The sequence below is a fragment of the Chamaea fasciata genome, unplaced genomic scaffold, assembly GCF_029207755.1.
Source record: "Chamaea fasciata isolate MVZ Bird 193981 ecotype frontalis unplaced genomic scaffold, bChaFas1.0.hap1 SCAF_12, whole genome shotgun sequence".
NCBI lineage: Eukaryota > Metazoa > Chordata > Aves > Passeriformes > Sylviidae > Chamaea > Chamaea fasciata.
Genome location: NW_027094097.1, coordinates 18605815 through 18622205, shown reverse-complemented (window position 1 = coordinate 18622205; position 16391 = coordinate 18605815). Strand labels below are relative to the sequence as shown.

Sequence of the window (16391 nt, the reverse complement as noted above, 5' to 3'; positions counted from 1 at the left end):
ATCACAGTGTCTCCTCCATGGTCATCTGTAGACTGAAGACATGTATTCTTAATAGATACTGATATGGATTGCCCAATGATGGTGTTACAGCAAGATAGAGTTGATTAAAGAATCTTTTGGAAAGTTTTTGTGATGCATTTAATCCCACTGTTTATGCAGTGAGGTGGATGTGGGACCATTGTGAATGTGTGAAAGGGTTAACTTTACAAAAGACAGGTATGTTTGGGGGTTTTTTTCCCAGTAGCTCAGTTTGAAATTTAAGGTTTGTTCTTTGTTGTTGGCTGTGTTGAATGTAAGTGTCTTGAAAAGATTGGTTGTTTGCTTTGTGGTGAAATGGGCTGGAGGATGATAAGGATTTGGGAATCTGTGAAGTAAGAGAGGATTACAAGGTTTCTAAAGTGTAGAGCAAAGTTGAAATTGTCGGTAATGTGTTTATAAATTAACATGATCCGCTTGTTACTCAAGGCTTGGCTGTCCTATTTTGTCTAATAATGGAGGGAGAAGCAAAACCTGGATTGACATTTAGAGGTTTGAGGACAGTATGAAGCAGAGGGCTGGTTTGGGAAGTTTAGGGGCAGAGTAGGTAGGCAGTCTCATGCTCTAACGCAGGGCAATGAGAAGTGGTGGAGACACGCAGATCACCAAGAGGATCTGCTTTGAGTCCTGCAGAAGTGATCCTGGTGTGGGAGAGAGAGACAGGAAGGTGGAAAAGGACTTGAGGAAGAGCAGGATGGAAACAGCACTCGGTGACCAGGTCTCTGTGCAGGGGGCTCTCTTCGTAGTGGGGAAGAGAGGCAGTGCAGGCAGTGGGGCTCCTTTAAGGTTACTGATGTCTGTAGGAATTTGTTTCCTTTTGGGAGCCTTTTGTCTGTGAGTTCTTTGTGCCAATCTAAGTTTTGAAAATGTTTTCAGAACAAGCAAACCACTAACTTAAAAAGAGCCAAGAGTGAGACTTAGCTGTAAGAAATGTGAAGAAATCAAGAACTGAAAGGCTGAATGATCTGGTAACTTCTTTCTCCCTGCTGGACTCTATAATTTATCCCTAATGTCTGAAATGCACCAGCCTTAATTATGTTCCATGATATTTGCAGTTACAGAGTGTTAGCTGTCTTCCACCTTTTATTTACAAATGTTAATGTCTTGTTTCCTGCACACTGGACTGCGTTCCGGCAATGTGCTTATCCGGCAAGCTGGAGGTATTAGCATTTAGGGCTTAATTTTATTGCCACTCAGTCCAGAGATAACTGCATTGCCTGCTTTATTTTGGTTTGTTTAATGGGCTGGGTACGGGTACGGGCCCTGCACTGCCCTCAATCCACAGAGGAGCCTGTGGTAATTACAAGGAAAGGTTTAGATCACTGTTCAGAGAGAGTGACTAATCCACCAGCAGATTTTACACAGGAATAAAGTCCTAAGGAGCTGGTAGATCTGCGGGTATTTCTGTCCTTTGTTTGGCAACTGGTGCATAATGTCCCTTGATTGGCACTTGCACAGTTGCTGGGAGTGAGCAGGATGGCCAACAGCTGGAAACACAATTATTATAAAGTCTGGGTGTTATACATCATAATTATGCTTAAGAACCGAAAGTCAGCTGAGATGAATGAGGGCAATTCATGCTCTCAAGAGCTGAGAAAGTGATTTTGTGTTTAAGATTGGGGTACTTTTCTCTCTGTCTGCTGCCTGTCCCCCTCCCATGGCAGGGCTGGCAGGACATGGAGCAGCTGTGTGGTCCCTGGGTCTCAGCTGGATGCTGTGTGGGGCACGTTGTGATGCAGGTGGGAGTGGTGACTTCTCCTCACCAAAACCTGCCGTCAATGAGCCTGCTCCCCTACAGTCATTCTGCTCAGAGTGTCTTCAGTAAGAGTCAGGACAAAAAGCAGCCTTTACTGTATAGCAATTATGTGTCTTTTAATTAGACATTTAAACAACTAAATTTTACAATTTTATGTGTCTAGAGATTGATGAATGTCAAGAATATTTTAATTATTTTATGTTTCTGATTTAATGAAAGTCACAGTCATACAGGTTAGAAAGGGAAGGGCCACCCACTGTGTAAAACTGAGAGAGTTTCAAACTAATATCAAGGATATTAGAAAAAATTCAGATGGGAATCAAGTATGTCTCAAGGAAAATGTGAATCCTGCAAGCTGGGCTGTAGGGCTTCACAAAGTTGGTTTGATGTTTCTTGACTCCCAGTGTAAGAGAGTGCAGGGATGTACACAGTGACTAGGCTGGAGCAACGGAGGCAACTTCTTAAAAAAACCTCAAGAAAACAACAGAAAACAAGGAAAAAAACCCTATGTTAATATTGAAAGATGAGAAGGGTAAAGCACCACAATGCTTGAAAAAGAGCAATAAAATCTTCAGCAGGATTAGTATTTCAAAGGGAGCAGCACTTGATTAAACATTTGGAAAGCATGCGAGGAGAAACATTCCAAGCAAAATGAAAATATAACATGTATGATGGAAACAGGATAAATAGAATATTCCACTCATAATTACCACGGCAAGAATGCAGCCCAAACTTAAGAATTCTTAATCAGGTAAAATTGTCATTGCTTTTAAGTCCAAGTAAGGCAGTGGGTTGTGTTGAGTATGAGATGCTTGTGGATAAAGATGTTGGCAGGACCCATGTGCTCTGAAGAGCAGGTCCATGAACAAAGGAAATGAGAAGGCCCAGAGACAGCACCACCAGCACGTTGTGAGTGTGCTGCAAGGAGCTGGAGGATGCAAGACCCCGTGTTCTTATCAGACACCAAATGGGCAGTGGGGGTACCAAAAGATCTTGGAGAGGTCAAAGGTCTCTGCACAATGCAGAGCTTCCCTCAAAAACCTGAGGTTTTCTGCCTCGCATCAGTGCAGTGATTATTCAGACACTGCATGGATACATTGATTAAGGAGTGAAAAGCAGTTGCAGTCTGGTTCCTACCTAGAGTGACCTATTGAGGACTGGGTACTGAACACTCACCTCTTTTGAGCAAGTAAATGCTATTTAAAAGCTGCCTTACACTTCATCTCACTATTTGTTAGCACTGGGGCAGACTCCGCTTCCTCCCAGACAGTTTCCCACTGAAATGCCTTAGAGTCTGGGGGGGAAAAGCTGTCTTAGAGGGAGCAGTAAGTGGTGAGATTGGAACAGATGCCTAGTTCTCTCAGCTGGAAGATTTTGGTTTGATGCTGCTTTACCAAGCAGGTTTTTTATTATAATAGTACTTGCATATGTGACTTGGCGTAATGTAATAAAGGCAAGGAGCAGGTTCATATAAAATCTCCTGCTTGTAATGGCAGCCCATTTCTTTGGGTTCAAATAACATCAGGTAATTATAAACTGAAGTGATCACATCTGAAGAAAAAAATTTTCACGGTACCCATGACTTAGTTTGATTTACCTTCCCCTTATTATTTCTTAATTTAAAAATTACTGCATGCTGTCTTTGAAATGTTGCAATTGTGTTGGTATTTGAAGTACTTGTAAGTACTTGTGCAAATCAGTTTTTCTGATGTTTGTCTGCAGGGCGAGGTGTGTGTTTATGTGCCCAGGGGAGAGGAGATGCATTTGCATCCAGGAGGGTGTAGCAAGTGAACGGGTGCCAAAACAGTCTGTAGGAACAGTTGCACTAAAATAGTACAGGGTAAAAATGTTGGCAAATGAAAATAACCAGCTTCTGAAGAAAGCATGGAACTACTCCTCCCTGTAAATGCTGCTCCTCTGAAGGCCTAAATGACAGCTTTTGGTGATGAACCTTTCGAAAGACACTGTAGAGCCACCATGTTGCACATGTGAAGATACAGGGTATTTTTATAGATCTAATTATGTTTCATATACCGTTGTTAATCTTAGAGGTGCTGATGAACAGTTATTACATTTCTGTACTTTAGAGGCATCTTAATTTTAGGATGTTTCAGTGAAATCATTACTATTAGCCTCAGTAGGTATTGAATTAAACCCTAATTTATGTGGGACAGCTAATCATACGTACTATTATACCTGTTTTTCATGTGCCTCTCAGCCAAAGATCTAATAGCATTTTACGCAAGTAAAAAAATAATTGCTGCAGAATGTCTCCAGAATGTTTCCTGTGATTCAAGACCTCTTCTTCGTAAGAGCAGACTAACAGATACCTTATCTTCCCACTCCTCTGCAGTGCATGCAGCTTGCAGAGACAAAATTCCTGGTGTATTTTACTCTCTAGCCTGGCTTTGAATTGTTGCTGTATGATTCCCACTTTCAGACTTTGGCTTGAAGTGAAGTCTGCCACGAGGATGTGCCATGTAGCCTGGGAAGAAACCCAGCGGATCTTTTATCATTATTGCCTTGTCTCTGGCTCACAGAGAAGCAATAGCCGCAGATCAAGACTCTGTTCAAAGCAGAGATGTCAGCACTGAATTGTTTTCTGGTGAAGGAAAGACGGATAAAATATTAAATGCAATCTTCTGCTTGCCCTTATCTTTCTGTTCCCTGGCAGGAATATTGTACTGTATTTCCATGGTTCTGTAATTCAAAGTTGAAGGGATGCAGGTTTGTGAAGAAAAAAAAAACCCAAACAATTAATTGTTCAACAGTAGAAATCATTGTTATAAAAATAAGTGTAGATTGTATTACATTTGCTTTCTTCTGTAAAAGCACTTCTATCTCGAGCAGGGAACAGCACATTTTTGGGACTTACACACTTTGATTTCCATCCACCTGCTGCTGTAAGTATTGTAATTTAATTCACAAAGACACTACTACTTTGTGAGCAGTGGATGAGCTTGCCCATTTTGGAATGAGATCATTTTGGAAGAGATGTGTCTGTCTGCCTCAGTCCCCTTTCTGAGCAGCCTTTAAACCTTAGGGGATCCTTAGGGATCAAACTGGATGCTGGGGCCCAGCAGAAGAAGGACAGAGGTGGGAGGGAGCTTGAGATTTCCAGTCCCTGCAGCTCCTATGGGAGCTGTTGGCTTGGGTCCAGCAAAGGGAGGCTGGCTGGGCTCTCAGGAGGAACAGGCTGCACCGTGAGCTCTGGGCTGTGCCTGGCTCGGGGCCACACGGCCCTGGGCGCTGAGGAGCTCCTGCAGCCCCGGGGGTCACCTGGGGACCCACCTGTGTCACCTGAGCGTGGGACAGGAGCCCACCGTGGAGTAGCTCTGACGCAGTTTTGAGCTGGGTGAAGGTTTGAGGGGCTCTTGGTGGTTGGTGAAGGGCACGGACTGCTCCTGGAGAGAGGAGAGGTGATGCACATGCTGTAGAGGAGCTGCATTTGCTGTGGTCAGTAGTGCCAGAGAACTGTGACACAAATGTGACACTGTGCACCGGGCTTGGTGTAGCCTCCCTGTCACTCAGAGAGGTTTGTTTCTGTGGCAGACTGTTGTACATTTAGTTACTGATCTACCAAATCTTTGGTCAGTATTTTATTCTGAACTGTTTGTATTTCCCTTTGCAAACAGCGTGAGTTTTCTCATGGAGGAAAATCATGAAAATAGCAAACAGGCTGAAAAAGGTGGCCAGATCTTGTGTCACGTTTGACATAAATTCAGAATTGCTTCGAAGTGCGCATACTGAACGAGTAACTCCTCTGATTCTTGTGAAGCCATAATTTCAAGCTAGGTGGCTTGCAGCAGTTGAATTAAGCTTGTCAGTCCAGCACTGTTGTTTGGAATGCTGTGAGCTCTGTCAGCTCAGGGGGCTGAAGTGCAGTAAAGCTGTTCAGGCAGACAGGCTGTGACTGTCTCAGTGGGTCTGGGATTACAGGTTAACCAAGAGCACGGCACCACGGCGGGGTTACAAATTCCTGCCTGTGATTTTCCATGAATTGATTTTCCCTTCAGCCCTGGCCGGGAGCAGGAGCTGGGGGCAGTCTCAGGTGCTCCCCAGCCCCTGGAGCCCTGCAGGGAGAGCACAGGAGGATCTGTTTGCTCTGTGCTGGGCTGAGCTGTGCGATGTGCAGCCACCAGGTCCCCAGGTGTGTCACAAGAAAGGATTGAAGGAGCAGGGGAAGAGAGGCAGTGGGGACAGGAGAGGCTGGGAGGGAAGGAGAAAGGAAGTTGCTGTAACTCATGTTTGGAAGCCGTCTCAAAGTGAAGAGGCAGAGAGTTCACATATAAATTACATGGGGTTTTTTCTGGTCTGGAATGTCAGGAAGTTTTCCTGAAATTATAACTAGAAGTTCACTGATACAAAAACTAGCATTGATGTATATTTGAGTGTATGGGATTTGGGAATAGCTTGTGTGTGGCAGGCCAGGAAATAAAGGAGGTAAACAATTTACAACCATTTATTCTTTTATTAGAGCTTTTATCTGTGTAACTGATTAGTTGCCATAGATACAGACAACACAGGGGCTTATTTGGGTTGATGACAAGTCTGTCATGCTGATAAAAATGTGATTTTTCTTGAGAAAATTGTGAAGTACTTCAATTCCATTATCCTTGGCCATTCTTTTCAACTATACTTTAATTCATGTATGCAATTAAATAATTATGGCATTTAGGAGTCTACTTTTTTTATATAGCAGCTGCAGAATAATTTTGAGTACAATGCAGTACCAAATGAACTAGTTTTTAATTTAAATTAGTGATCATATTGACACGTATAAATTCCTGTTCTGTCAGCTTACAGATGTGCTTCTGTATTTCTAAAATAATTTTTATGATAATTTTTCACCTTGTAAAACAGCTCCAGAACATGATCAGGTAACTGACGGGCTCGCGAGTGTGGCTGCCAGCGTGCACAGCTTGGTGCCGTGTTCTGGTGCTGGTTAAGGATGTGCTCTTCCTTTGGCGAAGTTCAGTATCTCTGGTGATAAATGCCATGAATATGACTTGGCACATCTTCATTCCAGCTACTCTGTCCAAAATAGAGAGCAGTTTCTTGCTGTAACTCAACTGACTCAAGAAAAAGTTTTTATATAAAGAAATTTTTTTTAAACAGTGCAGCTTTTCTCTGACTGTTTGGTAAGAGTTGTGTGGGATGCTGCCAGTCTGGAGTGCTATGGACAGTGGTTTCCAATGAGTTTAAGGTGGCCACATTCCTTACAAGTGTCTTTGTCACAGGTGCTGTGGTCAGGATGAATCTGGAATTAGCGCTGTGGCCAGGGGAGAGATGCACCATGTGGGAAACAGAGAAGAAGTATTTTTTGAGTCAGCTTGATTTGAAATAAATACACACACAGTGGTTTCTTAAGGACTTAGAAACAGTGGGCACAGCCCTGGCAGAGTGGGCGCATGGTCAGAGTGTAGGGGAGAGGTGTTCCAACCTGTAGAAGACAAAGAGTTTAAAGGATGTTGTTTCTTTAAGTAATGTGAAGTGTTGCTTGGTAAAGGGCTGAACTCGAAGCCCTGCTGAATACGTGGATTATGCACTGGGCATGTGTCTGGCCCCAGCATGGATGAGCAGCCCTTGCAGCTGCATTTCCTGTGAGCAGGGAGCTTCAGTGCTCAATCAATTAATGAACAAAAACCGCTCCATGCTGGAGAGCAGAATCCCTCGGCTCAAATGCTCCGGGTGCCCAAAGGTTGTGGGCTTCTCCCTCCATTCCCTGCAAACTGAGCCACATTCATTGCACTCCGTTAAGCCTTTTGTGTTTGTGGTTACAGCACAGGGTTTGCCCTGCTGCTGTAATTGAGTAAGCAGGTAAGGGGGAAACAGTTCTGCAAGGAGTCACACTGACTGTGGCGGACAGAGGGAAACAGTGCCATGCCTTGCTCTCAGCAGACCATATATGTTTCCCCTACAACGTTTCAGTAGTAAAATTACCCTTAACTGTGTTCTTAATGTCTGGAGTCAAGATCCTAGAATAAGTATTTCCTGGGGAAAGAAAGGTAGGTTTGAGCAGCAGTTAGTAAATTTGGGGTATTAAAAGTATCAAAAATTTTACCAGATCTCTTAAGAGGTTTGGAAAATAGCTTCAATCTTTTCAGAGATTAAAACCTATTTTTCTAAGTTGGAACACTTTCTTTCGCTACAAACCAATTGGAATTAAAAAAAACAAGGGACTCCTATGGATGAAAAAACGACCGAACATGTGTGTGTGTATCAGGTTTCAGTTTAACCTCCGTGAGACTGCAGGGGCTGTAATTATGTCCTTTCCTTTCCTAAATACTCAGATCACAGTGTTCTCAGGCCCAGTTTAAGAATTTTCTCTCCATACACAAAGCCAGGACGAGGTATTCAGTAACTCAGTACCAATGAACCAATTTAAAAATCTATAATTATTTGGCATAGCTGTCGAAACCAGTATACTGCTGTTTGTTTATCATCCCCCGATGTCCGAGTCTTTGTGATCTTTCCATTTAATTTTTTGATTGTTTGCCGAGTCCCTCCCCACACTGAGCCCTTCTCTTCAGCAGGCCCAGAGGAGAGCACTGGGCTCCCTGGGGGGACTCCCAACATGCCACTCACACGTTTGATATATTAACGGCCTGATCTGCTGAAAATCGTTTTGTTCTCAAAAAGCTCCTGAATTTAAACTGGTCAAGTATGTCTGCGGCGAACACCACTAGCAGGACGGATTGTCCCGAGTTGTGAGCGAGCAAGGCTTGGCCTCACGTGTTCGACACGGTGAAACTCAGAAGAACAGAAAAAATAATAATAGTAAACCCCCCCCTCATGTAATGTGTTCGGAATGAGGCTCCCAATGACCCACTGAAGCTGCTGAAAAGCAGCCAGCAGCTGAGAGGAGGGAGCCCTGGGCTGCGGAGGCCTCAGCTGTGGTTGTTCTCTTGCAGGGCGTGGGGCTGTGCGGGGGCAGCCAGGGCGGGCTGGGCACGGCGTCCCCCCGGCAGTACCCCCGGCAGAAAATCACACGGGTGAACCTCAGGGACTTCATCTTCTACATGGAACAGGAGCGAGAAATGAGCCGTTCTCTCCTGCTCTACCGAGCTCTGCTTAAATAAAGCCAACAGTTGTACTGATTGCTCCACAGAAGCTCAACGTGCATTGAAAGCTGTCATTTTAATGTGCCTTCTATTTTTTTCAGAAGTCAATGTTCCAGTAATTTTGTTTCGTAAAACTGTCAGACACATGCAATAAATTCCCTTTATGTAAAAAAAAAAAAATTATATATATATAAAACCACAAAAAAAAATGTGCAAAAGGTTTTAAAATGTCAACTCCACAAGTAAAATCAGCATCCAAGTCTCGCTTCATTTGGCCATTTTAGGTAAGGCTGAAGTAGCTGGTGTTGAAATGACACAAATGCAACGGCTCACCTGAACCGTCTCCTGGCCAGGCCTGGCCCAGGTTCACAGGAGCAGGTCCCAGCCTTGGTGTTCACCCGAGTGGTCACTCATGGTGCTGGGCGTATTTTGTTTCAGTTTACTAGCACTGTCTCACTAACCACGGTGATACCTGTTGCTATTTAACTTAGTTGTAATGGCAATTTTTTGCACAGCCAAGAGACTAGCCCACTGCACAGTCCCACAAATTTTATATATTTAGGATTTTTGCTTTTACTGCACAGCTCATTTCCTGAGCCATTTGCTGAACCAAATCTTAAGTGTATGAAATCTGTGTGCAGGGTCTCAGCTGAGTTACCTTGACTTGCTTCCAGTTGTTTTCCAAATCTCATCAACCTTTTGCGCATTTGTAGCAGCTGGTTAGTAACAAGATTCAAAGTTGGGTTTTATTTTCTAAAAAAAAAAAAAAAATTGTTAATTTAATTTATTGCAAAGAGTATTGTTTAATGGTGGTTTTAAAAGAGAATATTGTTCAGTAAAGATTTTAGAGTATTCTATATGGATTTTAAAAGTCGCTGTAAAGGGTTTTGGGGGCTGCTTCCACTCCTGGAGTGGGGAGAGCAGGTGAGCCCTGGCAGCCTGGTGCCACCCGCAGTGAGGACACCTTGGACACCTGGACCAGGGCTCCAGCCCGGAGAGGCTCCTGAGCAGGCACGTGGCTTTAAGCATAAGGAGCAGCTGTAAGTACCTGAAGGTGGGGGGAATGCCTTTCAAATGCTTTGCTGAAGCAGAATTTGGGCGCACACGGAAGCCGAGCGACGTCGGTGTGAGCCTGAGCAATGGGGATCGAGTAGGACACGAGCAGGCAGGGGCACGAGCTGTGCTGCAGAGTTTAAACAGTGTTACGGTCACCACGGAAGGGAGACATTTGCTTATTTATCTTCTCCGTTTTTACTATGTTATGCTTGCCACTTTTTTGAGGCAATATTTTTTTTGATGGGAAACCATAGCGAAAGCACAAATAGAACTATTTGTCCAATAGTTTTAAAAACAAAGGTTTTAATTATTTTTTAAGGTTTATGAAAAGCAGAAGAAAATTTATACTGCTGCTATTTAGCCAAAAGATTATTCATAAGGTATTTAAGGCCAGGAAGTGTAAAGTTATGTTTTAAATGTATTGATAATTTGTACATATTGTTTATAAAGGCCTTGTGTTTATTAGAGTTACGTTATTTTGATGATTTCTGTACATACTGGTAAATACCCCCAATTTGTGTGAAAACATACTCCCTTATTTGTACTTATTTTGTAAAGAAATAAAACAATTTACTAAAGTAACACATCGAGTGACATACAGTATTAATTTATCAAACATGAATTTCACATTGTCTTGTAGTTCTTAAGCACTGGTCAGAAACATTTTGCATTAAAATATTAACAGAATACCCACAAACAAATATTAAAACCAAATACTTCAATGTTTTGTTGTGCTGATTCTTATCCTTTTGTGAAACATCTAATAAAATTGTCAACAAACCTCGGTGCCATCAGTCCAGAGAATGGATGCACTCAGCAGTGGCTTTCTCGGGAGCGAGGAGTCCAACAAGCACAACAGAACATTCTCTTTCACTTTCTGTCTGCCACTGGGGCTGTGACAGCCTGGACACAAAGTGCTTGTGAAGCCTCGTGCTTGTCAAGCACGGGGCCAGTGCTCAGCAACAGCGAATCAGAACACTTTTGCTCAATGGAATTCGGTGAAAAACCAGGCTGGGCTTTGCTTCTCGGCCTTCGCCACGCAAACGTGCTGGCTGCACACCACAGCTTCCCTGGGCTTCTGTGGTGCTTCGAGACATCTTACTGATGCTGAGCAATGTTCTTCATTAAGTTATGTTGCTGTGGTTTAAGGCCAGAAGTAAATATTCAAATCAGTTTTTGCTGATATCGATGCCTAAAAAATATAGGGAAATAAGTAAAAAATATATAAATGAAACTGTAATAATCTTTAAATAAGTGACCTGAAGTTACTAACTAAAAGAACATGTCCTAGCTTAACTTTTTTTTTTTTTTAAAGGCATATTTCTTCTAAGAAAGTGATTGTTTCCACATGTCTTCCTTGCCTTTGTGCTGTTTTGCAGTCAATGCTGTGATGTCATGGTTCAAACTTTCCATCTCAAGTTCACATTTAACTCGGCTGGCGCAGCCTGGAACCCTTTCCCATGCCACCTCAGCAAAGCTGCCCCAACAACGGGAGCCGCTTTATTGAGCCATAAAAAAATACAGTAAACACCAAACTGAGGAAAAACCAACCAACCAACCGACCACAAATACTTCCAACGTTCCACAGATGTGTAAAAGCACCGTCCCAGTCTGCGCTCCCCTGAGCTGCCTGGGGAGAGCACCAGGGGCTGGAGCAGGCCCCTGGGATGGAATATCACCTTTATTCCCTGGCTGAGAGGTAAGAACTGCGCAGGGTGTGCTGCCGCAAGTGCTCAGCTCACCCCGTGCCAGAGGGCAGGGCAGGAGTGGATACAGGATAAAAACAAGAACCTGAATGGACTACTGAAGGATACTCTGGACTTGAAGGTATGAAAGGAATAAATAGAACACTTCTGTCTTTTTGTAAGACATGGCTACATCAAGCTGAATGGAGCAAAGGGCTGGAGAAGACGCAATCAAGAATTCTCACCTCTTTCAAACAACATGGGAGATACAGTGAGTGTTCCACCCTACGTGCTTGGTTTTGTTCATTTACTTTACAGAAATGTTTATGGCATGAAGTACTGTATAAGAAATGTGCATACACAAATACATGACAATTATACGTTAAGTTCTTTACAATATTAAATGTATAATATACAATTCTACAGATATCTTACATACAAAGGTGAATGTTGTGCCATATATTCAAATATGGCAATGCCTAGCAACTTTAGAATGTCGTACAAGTATAAAACCACAAAATAAAATAACTTTACAACTCTTAAAGTAGACAGATTTGCTCAACTGTTCTGCTAAGGTAGCAGGCCAACCGGCCAGGATTGCCATTAGAGATTTCTGAGTTGGGTGACCAAGGTGAGAAAACCTGCAGAGGTCTGATTTTCCATGGACAGGTATCCAGCCCTTTTCCAAAAATTAGACCCCTGCCTAGATTTTACCCCGGATAGTCAGTACAGCTCATTGTCTTTGAAAATACTAGTCTTAAACATGACTTTTGAATTTTGCCTGATTGCTATCAATTTGCATTACGAACTGTTGACCACTTAATACTCTGTCCCTTGTTCCTTATGGCCATATTTATGCATCTAAAAAGAGTTCAATTAAAATTCAGCATCTACGACAGTATTCTATAAATTAATGTGGGAGAAACTAAATTGTGATTAACACATGAATTAGTGATTGAGGACTCAATCATGCTAAACAGCAATAAACAGGATTTAGCAGAATGCTATTTATAACCTTGCACCTGCAAAGACGGTGCTGTCTCCTGAGTTAGAAAGCCCTGTGAGTCAGTGCCAAGTCCTGGCAGAAGCAGGACCCTCCTGCAGACAGACCCCTGACTTTGTTACAGAGAAACTTACACAGGTAGAGGGCAGCTACAGAATTCAAATTTTAATAATAATTTAAAATAATAAAACAATTTAAACCAAAGGCGGCCTGCTTTCATCTGGCAATGGCAATACAGGGTTTTAACAACTCTTTGCAAGAATTCCAGACCCATAAAGAGTGGGCTGGTCCAAAATTCCTGAACTTTCCTGCTAAATGCGGGCTTCTAACATGGTTAGTAAATGATTAATAAGGGGTGGCTTGCTTGGTAGAACCACGCTTCTTTGATGATGCAAAACTTAACAGTTGTTGTGTCAAAACAAGATTGGCTTTAAAAGAGCTACAGCTCCATGTGGGGCATTTGACCCTCATGTGATGGCGGGTGGCGTTTTATTTTGTGCTTCCAGATCCCTACTGTTGCAAATATTGCCATAAGTGGGCCTGTCTAATTTCTTGTCACTTCTTTTGTTTGGTTTGTGGCGGGGGCGGGGGTTAAGTACTGAGCACCAGTGACTATGAATCAGTCCTTTTCTGTTTCTGGATCCTGTTCACAGAGAGAGACCTCAGTTGGAAATGTAGTATAAAAATAAGCCATTTGCTGATGTGGGTGAGTACAATCACCAGGTGACCGTGATGCTGGGGGTGTAAAGCACGTCTGATATGGAGGAGGGGCAGCAGTCAGGGAAGGTTCTCAGTGCAGTTTTTAGGGTTCTTCCTCCCGCAGACGCCCCCGTCCCCGCAGCGCAGCTCTGGGGTGTCCCTGGCCTCCTGCTGGTCAGTTCCACTGCTTCCATGGCTCTTGCTGCAGAAGTCCAGTCCAGGGCCAGGGTGCCCAAAGCTCTGCCTGTTTCACACTGCTGCTGGTCAGCCCAGAGTACATCCCAGCCCCACCGTGCTGAGTGTGCTCAGGAACTCCACCGTGAACAACACGCAACTGGTTTTTCAAACGCATCCCATGGCTGGCTATGTGACAGGTAGTTTCAGAATACCACTAATTGGCAACATAAAGTCAAAAATCTGTTTGCTAATACTGTTTTGCAAATCCTTAGTGTTTCACATAAGGGACTATTAAACACTTCTACGGTTACAAAGGGGGCACGGGGAGGGTCTAGTCCAGGGGCTCCTGTTTTATTCTGATCGTTGGGGTGGGTTGTGGTCGTCTGTCTTCGCGACACAGCACGTATTCGCTGAACTGGGAGGAATCCACCCCACCACCACAGGAAGCTGCCACGTTAAATCCCTTCTGAAATAATCTTTCGAGCACCTGCAATGTGGAGGGGAAAAAAAATCAGATTAATATTTAGCAAATTTTAGTGATAAAAGCATTCGGAAGCACCAGATCTAAATGATGGATTTCGTCTTTCGAGTCCTCGTTGAATGAATATTATTCAGCTATAATTCTATAACTTATTGTTAAATGACTATACTGTGATTAAAGTCTCGCTCTCAGCAAACCTCAGTAGAAAACAAAAATTAATCAAAGAAATAAGCACTCTGCAGAGCAGCTTAGTACATTATATAGTAAAGTACTGGACTGTGGTGATATTGATGCTTTCACTGCTTATAGAAAGCAACATCAGATTTAAGTTCTAATAAAAAGTGCCAATTATTCATTAGTAATATATGAACAGTCTGAGAGAAAGGGGGGCTGAGAAGCTCTTCCTTGGCAGATGAAAATGTATTAAGAGTTCAAATGACACATCCACCAGACCTTCGTGGCAATCACAGCTGTTTGCCCTCGCTGGAAGGGAGCAAAGCATGGCAGGGACAGGATGCAGAGCCAGCACGTGAACAACAGGGGAACGTTCTGGCCCAAGAAAAAGGTTAATCTGTGCTGCCCAAGTAGGTATTTTCTCCTCCTCCTCCTAAAGAAAAGCTGGTGCATGTAGACGCATGAATTAAGAGAACCCAGAGGCAACTTTAATTTCTGCGACTGTCACCCAGCACACTTCCCCAGGATATCCTGATCCTGGCACTGGGATCCAGGCACTTCCTCGCATGTGTATGTTGATATTCAGCTTCCCAGCAGAGCAGGACACACCAGAGTCAGGTGAGGGCACATGCCAGATCCACCTTGGGCAGATCACAATGCAGGACCCACTCGGGCTCTCCTGAGTCTTGGGCAGCAGCCTGGAAAAATGGTCGCTGTGTTTTTCTCTACTGAGAAATGCCATCCAGGAGCAGCAGCCTGTGCTGTTCTCCAGGAGCCTCACCTAAAGTGTGGCTCCCACTGTGGCAGCACAAGGAGCAGGGAAGTGACCCCACAGTTTATTAAACCTCAGTCACAGCAGCACCAGCCCCGTGTGACACCCCTCTGCACCCACAGCAACCAGGACAGAGTCGTTCTTTGTCCTGCCCAAGTGCCTAAGCAATACATCCACCTCCAGATGGAGTCAACTCCTGGGCTGAGGTTCTAGAAGGAGCTTGGTGTGTGCTCAATTTCACTGTGAGCATGTCAGTGCCCACAGCAGAGCACTGCCCTCTCCTCACGCAGAGGCCACCGGGCGTTTCTCAGTGCACCATTTCTTCTGCCTGAGCGTTGGCTTTGCTTTTCCCAGAGACGTGATTTTGGAAGGACAGCTGTGTCCGAGGTGGTGTCGTAGTGCAATGCAAACCATGGCAGCAGCATTTGCTGGCTTTAATCCATTTGATCCCTCCTTAGGGGCTGCCTGTGCTATCCATCTGCATTTAATCCAGGGTTTGGCTTCTCAGGGGTAACTAAAACGTTTTACTCTTGCTCCCCTGGCTCAAAGGACGGGCAAAGGAAAGGCTGCTCCAGCGGAGCTTTGCCTAAGTCATGCCGAGTCTGCTGAAAATCAACTTGCCTGAGGAGTTCTGCCTGGCCCTGGGACACAGGGACTTGAACGTTCTCAGAAAGTCACATCTGCCAAATCTCCCTGACTTTTGCCCTGATTTTTACATACTCTACACTGCAAGAAAGTAGTAGAACTGAAAGATAAAAAAAGCAAACCAGAGTATGGAAGAAAAATTAAGTGGGAGAGAAGAGAAGAGAAGAAGAGTCGGGAGACTGGGTTAATGAAATGCATTTGAGACAGAGAAAGAAAGCTTTCCTCTCTCTTATTTGCCCAGGCTGTACGTGGGGCAAAAAGGACAGAAATGGGGTGCAGTCTGTAGGACAATGTCTGTAGGACAGAAATGGGGTGCAGACACCAACACTGTTCCTCCTCAGAGAGGAAGGCAGGAGGAGTCTGAGACAGAGGGAGGAATAAGACATCAGCAGGATGCTGTTTCACAGGCTGGAATATATTCTGCCTGAATTATGATCACTGCTCCTAGCCCTGGCAGGATGAAGATGAGAGACAACCCAGCCATGGGAAAGGAGGCTTCTCCCACTGAACTGGATAGTGAAACAGAGGATTGACAGGTAAGATCTCTGAGAGAGATGGGACTTCAAAATCCTTGCTAAAAAGTTTTTTAAATCAATTTGCTTGTAAGACAAAACAAGCAGGGGGGTGTGCCCTTGGCTTGCCTCAGACCAAAGCTATGGAAAGCTGGATGTTAACACAGGATTCTTTTTCACTGAGGCTCTCTCTGCAAACACCCAGTCCAGATAGACATCACACCTCAGAGCACCACACGCCGAACAAAGCGATTCGTTTTTCCTCAGTACGTGCTGGAAGGACCAGACTGCAGGCTATAATCTGGTGCTAAAAACCTTGGCATCATCAATT

At 43.9% G+C, this 16391-nt stretch overlaps 2 protein-coding genes across 2 annotated transcripts in view; one reads left to right on the top strand and one right to left on the bottom strand.

Moving 5' to 3' along the window:
* LOC136296075 (transcription initiation factor TFIID subunit 4-like) overlaps positions 1 to 10605 on the top strand; it is a 148255-nt gene extending 137650 nt beyond the window's left edge. The window contains exon 15 of the mRNA XM_066194898.1: positions 8707 to 10605. Within this exon, the coding sequence (XP_066050995.1) occupies positions 8707 to 8874 (168 nt within the window). The 3' untranslated portion in view covers positions 8875 to 10605. The remainder of the gene's footprint in view (positions 1 to 8706) is intronic.
* Positions 10606 to 10693: 88 nt separating this feature from the next.
* The window catches only part of KCTD15 (potassium channel tetramerization domain containing 15), a 46085-nt gene continuing 40387 nt past the window's right edge, over positions 10694 to 16391 (bottom strand). The window contains exon 5 of the mRNA XM_066194900.1: positions 10694 to 13963. Within this exon, the coding sequence (XP_066050997.1) occupies positions 13808 to 13963 (156 nt within the window). The 3' untranslated portion in view covers positions 10694 to 13807. The remainder of the gene's footprint in view (positions 13964 to 16391) is intronic.